The sequence below is a fragment of the Bradysia coprophila genome (assembly GCF_014529535.1).
Source record: "Bradysia coprophila strain Holo2 chromosome X unlocalized genomic scaffold, BU_Bcop_v1 contig_20, whole genome shotgun sequence".
Taxonomy (NCBI): domain Eukaryota; kingdom Metazoa; phylum Arthropoda; class Insecta; order Diptera; family Sciaridae; genus Bradysia; species Bradysia coprophila.
The window spans coordinates 6,249,439-6,260,133 of record NW_023503307.1 but is presented as its reverse complement, the minus strand read 5'-3'; the positions used below and the strand labels follow the sequence as shown (position 1 = coordinate 6,260,133).

Sequence of the window (10,695 nt, the reverse complement as noted above, 5' to 3'; positions counted from 1 at the left end):
CCGTAATTTACGCGGTGACTTTCAATGACCAGGTACCCAGTGTTGCGTAAAGGCCTGACTGGCTGATTAACACTCAACTTTGAGCGCAAACTGGGAGAGTCTACGCGGTCGCTGAGGACATCAAAGACAAACATTGCTGACAAATTGAGTCGTCTTCGTGCCAGTGATTCGATCTGGATCGACTCACACCTGCTCTCATACGAAGGAAGTTTGAAATTCCCATCCCTCTTAACGGTCCTCCTCAACGCGTATATAAGGAAGTTCTTCTGCACGGACTCGATTTTGTCACTATAGTTCTGGTAGTACGGAGACCAAACGACCGAGGCGTACTCAAGATGAGACCTGACATGAGCGAAGTAAACACTCTTAAGGGCTGCCACACTATGAAAATCTTTACAGATTCGCTTCACAAATCCAAGCATCGAGTACGCTTTAGCTCATTTATTCAAAATAAATGGAAACAGTACGAATTGTGAGTTATTAAAAATCCTGAGATTGTCACTCTCGATGCTGAAATTACTAATTGTGACGAAATGGAATTCTGTGATGCAGTAGCCCATGAAAGGTGCACTGGATGTCTTGGGTGTTTTGGATAGCCCTTGGTACCCTGAAGAAGAAATTTTCGAGTGCCAAGCTGAAATCCTGTCAGTTTTCGGGAAAAGGATAGGGAAGTCTAGAGGTGTGAGCCGGGTCGTTTTTCTTCGATCGGCGTAACCGTCTGCGTTGGGTCTAAAAGACACCCTGCTGTCTGCTGTTCCATTCCGATCTGACTCAATCCTAGATAAACGAAAGTGACAATTAAAGGCATCCGAAGGTTACAGGGTGGTCCTGAACAACGGTTATGTCGCGTCTGTAGAGAAATAATCATAGCAATTTTTAACCAAATTTGTCGCAGAAATGTTGAAGAATGACGATGGAATTATATTTTTTGATGATTTGGTAAGTGTAACAGGATGTTCAGGGTATTTATCAAAAGAAGATTTCAAGAGGAAAATATTAATAAAATGTCAAGTTCCCATCAGTCTCGGCCACTAATTTGATATATGTCAATATTTAGAAGTAAGCAAAATTCCAAGTTAATATTCACTCATTCGTCAAGTTATCGAATATCTAACAATTAGATGGCTACAAGCATTTGGTCAATAGAGGGTGGATCAGAATGTTTGTGAAAGACAGAAGAAAACAAAGAAATGTAAGCATGTGAATGGAAAAATTGTGATGGCGGTGCTGGATAGAAGAAAGGAATGAAAAGATGTTCTCGAAAAAATCAAGAAAAATCCCAAAATCGAGAAAACTTTGGAAAATGCGGAGAAGCTACCAAAATTGAGAAAATTAGGAAAAAATTTCTCAAAGATGGTTCAGGTGGCTGATGTAAGACAAACAAACTCCAAAAACATATTCTCTAATAAAAATCTTTATTCCAAAAAAAACTTATTATCACAAAACAAATTACATTATTTTTATTGTTGTGTTCGTATCAAAGTGATCGATAAATTAAATTTCATTTAAAATCGAAAATGTTAATGAAATAACCTTCCCGTTTCGAATGTGCTTTAATCACTCGAAAACTTTGACACGTTATTCTCTCTCAGTGTGTGTCTATCATTTATATATAAATTTGAATCGCACGTATGTACTTATCGCGCCCGGTCGAATAAACAATTATATTATACAATGGGGAACACTATGTATGAACGAAAGCGATTTTGTATTTAAATTAAACAAAAGAAATGAACGGCCGAGCTTCATAATTTTATATAATTTTCAAAAGATAATTTTAATCTAGGAATTTCCGACACATTGTTAGAATCCGTTCGTTTTGAACTTGATAGACTTTGATACTCTAGACGCTGATGGCAATGAATTAATAATAAGAAAAGTTAAAATCTGAATTTTTTGTTCGCATTTTTTGATCAAAAAATAATTTATTGAATTTTGTGGCTTTATATTTCAAAAAGGAATCTGAATTTCACTTAATGTTTCATCTTCTTTGTAATTAAAAAATATTTCTCCTCTGCACTGAAAACGTTTAACGACGAAAACGATCAACGAAATCAACGGAATATTTATTCTTGTTTGCCCAAATATTCGTCAAACAAGTACAACGACAACGAAACGTCGTTGGTATCCTTGTATTCCTTCAACAATTTCTTCAAATCGTTTGTATAACCAGACAGTTTGCGAATGGTGCTGGCTTGGTCCTCGATGAATTCTTCTTCGATGAAATGAGCGATCTGTGTAAATAAGAGAAACGAAAACAAAAAATCAAAATCATGACAACGTCCGACCCACTTTCGTGATTATTTCGTCGTAAAATTTACGACTTTCACAAAACTCAGGGGAATACAAATTTCAATCAATGGTGGAAAATACCGTGGAAAATGTCGCAATTCAACTCACAACACCATACATGATTTACATACCTCTGGATCATATTCAGTTGGATGTTTGGCATGCGAATATTTCTCGTGAATGTGATGTGCTTCCAAAGCCAACGTTTTCTCGTAATCCAATGTCAATGCCAATGCATTGAGTTCGTTCAGATCCAAGATCTGCTTCTTTTCGGTCTTGTTGCTCGACGTGATTGTGAAGTCATGGGCACCGCCTCGTTTAGTGATATGCTTAATCAGCTCAATGCCATTGCTCCACGACTTGTCCGACAGGCTGCGGAATTGTTTTTCGAAGCCGGGACGATTTTTGACAAAGGTTCCGAAATTAGCGGAGAGCAGTAAATATTCAAAGGATTTTTCGATTTGATGGTTGGCATATCGTTGAAGTACGCCGACGTTCTTTGCAAAGCCGGAAAAGACGGCATTACAATTGACGAGGTCATCTGGTTTAGGATAAGAAAAGAAAAAAATTGAGTTGAACATTGGTATCTTGTCATTGGACATTTTCGTTTACTGTGACAATCATTCTCATGTTTCAAACAATTGCTTTTCGTCTAACAGAAAATCTATTACTTCATTATTAGTAGCATATATCTCGTCTACACAGTAAGAGACCACCACCTAGAGTTCATTGCTCATTACTCATTTCTGTTCGTCACTGTCGCTAACAGATTTTTATCAATTCTCAATTGTTTTCACAAGAGAGATAAATCATTGGAGCGTTCAAACCATGCGTCTGTAAATAGACTCACAGAGATAAATTCTCGTTGATTTTCAGTATCAACACAAGTTGATAGGCGGGCGGTAACAATAACTGAATTGAATGTAAAGCTTCGGCTAGAAATGTTTTAAATTTTGCTTCAGCGGGGCCATTAAATGAATTGTTTTTTTTTTAAAGAAGTGGCTTTGTTTGCTGCAGAAATGTTTTACTGAAACAGAACTTCCTTACTTGAATTACTTATGTTCAAGGATGATAAACGATGAATTTTTGCGAAAGTTGTACATAGAAGAAATTTACGTTTTATTACAGTAAAGGCCAAAGGCTGTTGGAACAAAAACCTCTTTCAAAAAAAAAAATCCTTGAAAATTACAAAAAATTGAAATAAAATCTGAGAAACAACTGATGTCACTCAAATGCATCATATAGAACCAATGTCTAGAGTTTCCGTAAACATTTTAGTAACGCTAATGAAATAAAAGATTTCGTATCCTTAAAGCAAACTTAAGTGATTTGACAATCATATCGCGACATTGTTTACCGTTCGTAGGAATATTTACTAACGCGTCATGTTTACCGTTCGTAAGAGAAATTCACATCCGAAATATGAAACACAGACGACACGAGAGAGTCAAACTAGAATCCCGCTCCTCTACTTGAAGCAAAACAAAAACAATTTTGACGTTTGTATGTATAATGGCTAAATGGATTTACGCATTTTAATGAACTTTGGATGTTAAGATTTGCACCGAGAAGTAATTCTTTGTCATTAGCGAATGTGTTGAAAGGAACAAAAAAAAAATTGTACACAAAAGCCCGCACAAAAGAAATTAATTCCAATTGATCGCAATTGTACACCGAGTCAATTTTCAATTCAAGGATTTCGCGTGGACAATGACATATAAGTCGTACATATTGTCATCGAATCAATGCGGAGCGACGGATTTTTTTTTGTTATTTCATTATTCACACCGTATTGAAGTATCGTGTGTTAAGCACTCCATTCACTACCAATTTACGTATTTACCATCATTCACTATTATTCACTAATTTACGTACCATTTGCTATTGGTGAATTACAACCCTGTACGGATTCGTAGTAGCAAGTATCTTGTGCATTTGTGAATGCTACAAGGACGGCTGACAATACCAATAACCACTTCATTTTTTAGTTTATTTTTTATCTGTTCAAAGTAGGAGGAAAGAAAAAAAAACTTTGTAAAGTAAGGTCGGATATCAAATCGCAACTGATTGGTTAGTACAATGTAATTTCTCAAAAGAATGGAAAAATCAAATCCAAAACGTTAGTGTTCGATTTGTCAAAAACTTTTGTGTTTTTGTCTGATTATTTTTAAGTTAACCTTTTATAGTGTCCGACTCGAACGATTATAAACGACAATTTAAACTATTAATTAGCTTGCACACAAATATATATGTAAAGGCTTGAATGCACTCGATGAGTGATCTAAAACGTTCAATCTATCAACTTTCTCGATTAGCGAAACTGTAATGGCGACTTTGTTATTAACAACTGAACTGAAGTATGGCTGACTTGTGTGTATGACACATAAAGTAGTACCGTGTCGTTATCTGACGAAATTTGTTGGAAAATATTTGTTTCTAACACACGGCCAGCAAAACCAGCTGATTTGATTGTAGTGGTAATGCATGGTGACGAACTCTCATCCATTTTCCATTTATTATTGTGCGCACATTTTGCCTTTTGAAATGAAATTTCATGGCCGATTATATTACCAGCACAGATTATCAGGATCACTGAGTCTTTTCCATTAATTCAGTTACTTTTTGCATCAGTTTCCAGTCAGGTGCTAGTAGTCAAACACATACTGTTCTTCCATTCATAAAACAATTATAAATGAAGGAACAATTGGTGGCTCGAAAAGTCCCATCTGGGGTTGTTACTTGCAACTCATTTGTACAAGGCCCAAAAACTCAAAATTGAATAAAAAAAGCCAAAAGGCCCTTTGGTAATCGCTATAATTCACCATATTTCCAGTCCGGGCCTGATGGTAACCTCCCAACAGGTCACACATTTGTGAAAAATGACCATTGGCACGACGCGAATAAGAAGGACGTTTCATAGAACTAAGTACTTAGAAAAATTCATTAAGAGAAATGTTAAGGTAATCAATGAACGTCAACACAAGGTATGGTCGAATGTCAAACCTTGTTAGGAGCGGAGGACATACCGATTTCATATAAACAAACTCACCTCTAATGAGAGGTGAGTTTGTTTATATGAAATCGCCATGCCCTCCGGTTTGTATGAACAGACCATATCTGGTTTGTACATTCAAATTCGATAGTGATCAATTGAAAATTAAGCGATTTATTCACGCATTAGTCAATACTACAGTAAAATAAGCTTAGACTGAAGCAGGTTTGTTAAAAGGCTATACGAATTGTCAAATTTCATCCATAGAGACAACCTTATCAATATTATATGATTACTTGGAGCAAACCTATACCTCTAAGCGAAATATCTACTCGCGATGTCTGTCACTAGTTTAGTATACTAATAGCAATGAAAGTATGGTCTAATGTCAAAATATGTATGGAGCGAAGGAAATAGCGATCTCATATAAACAAACTCACCTTTCAATGATTGACTAATATGGCGTATATTCAACAGTGAGAAACAAATGGTCACTCAAAGTTACAACGTCACAATAATCATGACATGGCTAGTTCGTCGGCCGCTATACTTACACACGTTGCACACAATCGAATGAAGTTCAGTTTGAAAAAATACAAATGGCTGATTTGCTTCTAGAATACATAGTATCGTGTGAAAAGTTATCTGATTAATATTTCTAAATAAAATCGCAATTGTGCTGTTTATTCAATATACGAAAGCGACAGATAAGAGACATACATATATTACCACTCGATAAAAGTGAAAAAGGTTTACATTATTAGTGAGTTTCGTTCCTTCTATACCAGTGCGTATAAAGGTTTTTGTTCAAATCAATTTTCATAAAGGCAAAAGACTGTTGTTGATTTATTTCGTTTTGACATTATTATAACAAATTGAAAGCTTATTCATATTCAAAAGTCCCAACGAATTGACTTAGTGTGATTCGATCGATTGTGAAGTTAGTAACACCTTCGTTTCAAATAAATAATTATTAAAAAAGAAAATACATCAGTGACAATGAAGTCCATTTTAATCGCCGTTTTGGTTATCGTTGCCGTGACCAGCAGCAATGCTAAACTTCAATGTAAGTACAATAATTGATAAATTGTTTAAGAATACAAATTCTCATCAATTTTTGCAAGAAATCATTAAAATGTGTCGCGTAACGATACCGTTCATTTCTGTACAATTTCAGTGAAGTAAACTGATGTCCTTCAAGGCATGTTTTGATTTTGTATGGTTAGCCTTAGCATGTAGCTCATGTTTTTCGAGAGTTTTTTTGTGTCTCGTTGAGAGGCAGTAATTTTGCAAGGTGATAATTGAGTGATTGACTATGGTCGCATTAATCATTTTTTGTTATTCAAATTAATTCCCACAAAGTGTGACATTGTTTGTTACAAAGGTCTTTAAAATTGTCATTTTCCTTTGTGGAATTTTACACAAACAAAATGTGACTCACACACATACACAAAATGTAACTGCGTTGTATGTGGTAGCCGGATTCTAGTTCGATGTTGATTCCTTTCTCAGTTGAGGAATGTTGTTTATTTTGCCGATCGATTGGTAATGTTGCAGTTTCAAGAGCACACGCTCGAAGAATTTCCTTCACTTTTTTTTTGAATGTGGTCAAATCTGGTCATACCGCCACGTGTAGGTATCGATACATTTCGTAAGGAAAAAAATCGATTCCAACAAAAATGTAACATCAGAAAACGAAAACAGAATTTTGGCATCATGCCCTTGTTATTTTGGGGTATTTACATGATTTGTAGTGCAAAATTAATTGGTAAACAGTTACTGAAACAGACACTGGCGACTCGAATTTTCTGTAATTTTTAACTGGTGATAATGCATCTAACCAAGTACGTCAGAAACATTTTTCCTATTTAGTAGTAGATTATACGTTCTTGCTAGGCTGATACGTTTTTTTCTTGCTACAGGAGCGTGGTATTTTACTCACATCACCACCGGAAAATGAGTCATGACTTCAATGACATAAGCATTAAAACTTATTTAGCAAGTTTGGAACTTTACATTTTGCCTTAAGTGACACATCGGACAACATAAAAAGTTTCTGATTAATTGAGAAGTTCCTCTTACAAATGTCTGTAACTTGACATGACACACCACATTCGCCCAAATCTAGTACTTCGAGTTAGATATTACATTGAGTTTTAGATAATTATAATTTGTCGAACCAGAAAGCCAAAACTGTTGTTAAGGTGGAGGCACGGTTGTCATAACAACAACTTGATTAGTCCAGTTAATCCTAGGAAATATAGATTTTCAAAAATGGAAAACAGAACGTTATTGTGTACTAAGTGGAAAGGACAACACATATTCACATTGATTAAGGTGTACCTTTTGCTACTGCAAAATTGCATTGGCAACTAAGTGTCTTATTAGTGCAGTCCCTTTGTGTCCACCATATGCAATTTCATTTTATTGACGCGCATTCATTGAATGTTTGTTTATGGTAACCGCACTAGGGTAATATTGCTAGCTGCATACAGGAAAAATTGAAAAGAAATTTTAAATATTCCAAAAATTCCTATTGCCCCAAATGTGCATTTTTATTGATGGGATGACTTGTGTAAATAAAATATTTCTTGTCAATCTTCACAAAACGGTAACCGTTTCGTCACATATAATCTGGAAATTCATTTTGTTTAAAGTTTCGATACAAAATCTTTTATTTCATTTGTTTTAAGCATTCATTTTGCTACAATAAGTGAGCCCAGAACCAATCGTTTATTCTGTCATTGTTCTCGATAACAAAAGTGACTAGTCATTTCAGACAATACAAAGAACCATTAGCATATATTCACCCTGGTGATATAGATAGATAATGTCCGAAGCCTCTTATCATAATGTGTACTCCGACACGAGTATGTTATTTCAATGAACGTTAGCTGATGCTTCATCTGAATTGTGTAAATTAAACATTTTTTTGTGTGTTCAGTTGAATCAAACAATGGAAATGACTATATAGAATAATGGGTGTACTTGGTGTAAGCACTGATTTGGGTACAAAAAAAAATTATTAATATTATCACCGTCTGCTCCTATTAGTTGGTCAATAAAAGATAAAATTTTCGTTTCGTTCAATTGACATATTGTTGATCTATTTTCTAATAATAATACAATCAAAATCGTACGTGGCAACAAGCATCGAGTTTTGTTGCTGTTATGGTTTTCAGCAGAGTTATAACAACAGGAATAAATTCGGGGGAATCATTTTACGAAACGGTCAACAATCTGCCACTTCATTTCCTTTATTTACTCTCATTTATTCTGGGAAAAACCCGGGTAGACTAGGGTTCACAGGGTTTAGTGGAAATGAATGTGTCATGTTTCAGTAACAGATTAGCAAATCTGTTATCGATTTCGTATTCTGTTTGTTAAGAGTAAGGATAGCCTTGAATTGAGCCTCCAATACTGGCATAATTATTATTTAATTGTTTCCGCTACTTCTCTCTGTGATACTTTTGTTGAAAATTTCAATATTTCTGATGAGACACAGGCAATGTCTTTCGTTATTGGCGTTCATGAGTTTTCGAAGTCGATCCGTTTCCTCTTGTTCTCGCCAACAAATAGCGGAAACACGAATGTTCAAATAACAAAAATAGTTCGTCCGAGCAGCAGATAATCGTGTATTTTGAGTGCAAGAGGATAGAAGATCCTCAAAAGATTTTCTTAAAATTGAAAGGATTTTTTTGGGGATTTTAAATTAATTTGAGGATTTTTGCAAAGGATTTTGAGTACAACAGTATATGCTATGTTCATCTGCCTCTCGATCCGTCATTCAACGATTCATTTGTTACATTTGCTCGTCGTTTATTCGTCTTCGAAATGACGATTGTCCTTTCAGTCACCAATTGCACTTATCATCTCGTTCATCATACTGCAATCAATGCAAAAACTTAAAATTCCAATTTATTGTTAAATCTTAGGTGACGTTAGCACGGCATACGTGCCAACCGAATGGTTGGACATGACCGGGGGCTGTATCGGCGAAATGCGTCGACAAATCCAGGCTGAGATCAATGCTTCGATCAAGTACTTAGCCATGGGAGCCTATTTCGCTCAGGACACTGTCAATCGTCCCGGATTCGCCGACTTTTTCTTCAAATCTGCTAGCGAAGAACGTGAACATGCTACTAAGTTGATTGAATATTTGCTCATGAGAACTCAATTGTCGTCGGTTGGAGACTTGATCAAAGTGAACGTAAGTAGTAGTTTTGAAATTACAGCGCTGATCGCGGTGAGAATGTGCCTAATGAAATATCTAAAAAAAACTCAGGCACCGGAAACAACATCCTGGAAACAAGGTCTCGATGCTCTAGAAGATGCACTCAAAACCGAAGCTGCCGTAACAAAGAGCATCAAGCAAGTGATTCAGAAATGTGAAGACGATGACAAGAACAACGACTATCATGTAAGACGAATGAATATTTGCATTGGTGTGTGCAGTGTATGACTAAAATATTCTTTTTGCATGAAATGTGCAGTTGGTTGATTATCTCACTGGCGAATTCTTGGAAGAGCAATATCGAGGTCAACGCGATTTGGCCGGAAAGATTTCCACTTTGAAGAAGATGATGAAATCGAACACGAACGGACAACTTGGAGAATTTTTGTTCGACAAACAACTGCATTAAGGACGTTTGTAGTTCGTGTACTTTTTTGTTTTTTTCTTTTTCGAACAAAATAAATGATTTTTTCTTTGGCATAAAAATTTGAACAAAAAATAATAATCGTACAGAGCCATTTATATATATATCAATAAAACTATTAATTTGCTGCGCATCATTTCTGATAGTCAGTCTAATTTTACAGAGATTTTTTTTTTCGTTAAATTTTGTAATAATTTTCGTTTTTTTTACATTCTAAGAATCAACTGCAACCGCTCCAAATATTTCGCAATTAATTTCGGTGTGATGCATCGTTTAAAAATTGAATGCGAAATAATTGGGCGAGTTGTTTTAAATGAAATAATAATAAAGTAGAAAGATCGGGTAGTGGATGACTGTGATTGTTTAAACAAAAACAAAATAGATTTACACTTTTTCAGAACAAATTTTGATTATTTTTTAATTGAATGAGAGCCGAGATACTAGATTGTCTCTAAAAATTAATAGTGAACAAAAAACAAACAAAATTGTGTGTTGATTCTTTTAACTATTTACATTGAAATAAAATAAAAATTGGTTAAATAAACTTGTTGCGTTTGATTTGAAATGGTCCAGCCTCAAATTTATCATTGGTTGGCTTAGTAACAGCAGACTGCTAGTTCCTTTGTAAAAATTATCCTAGACACTCGCCTAGACATCCTTTGCATCAATATGTTTCGCCACCTTGACAATGTATCGGGAAAACAATCTCATTCAGCTAGATCCAATCACTTTGTCCTTGGGTTGATGACAATA

General features: G+C 35.3%; 2 protein-coding genes across 2 annotated transcripts; one reads left to right on the top strand and one right to left on the bottom strand.

The window, feature by feature from the left end:
• Positions 1-1,797: 1,797 nt before the first annotated feature.
• On the bottom strand, positions 1,798-4,763 carry LOC119068673 (ferritin heavy chain). Its single transcript, XM_037172355.1, has 4 exons — positions 4,470-4,763; positions 4,168-4,292; positions 2,424-2,833; positions 1,798-2,234 (listed from the first exon to the last, which is right to left on the bottom strand). Exons 2-4 carry the CDS (start codon positions 4,271-4,273, stop codon positions 2,067-2,069), a joined length of 684 nt encoding a protein of 227 aa, XP_037028250.1. The 5' UTR covers positions 4,274-4,292; positions 4,470-4,763; the 3' UTR covers positions 1,798-2,066.
• Positions 4,764-5,852: 1,089 nt separating this feature from the next.
• On the top strand, positions 5,853-10,486 carry LOC119068674 (ferritin subunit). Its single transcript, XM_037172356.1, has 4 exons — positions 5,853-6,350; positions 9,220-9,494; positions 9,570-9,704; positions 9,778-10,486. The coding sequence occupies exons 1-4, from the start codon at positions 6,284-6,286 to the stop codon at positions 9,925-9,927; spliced, it is 627 nt and encodes a 208-aa protein (XP_037028251.1). The 5' UTR covers positions 5,853-6,283; the 3' UTR covers positions 9,928-10,486.
• Positions 10,487-10,695: the final 209 nt, after the last annotated feature.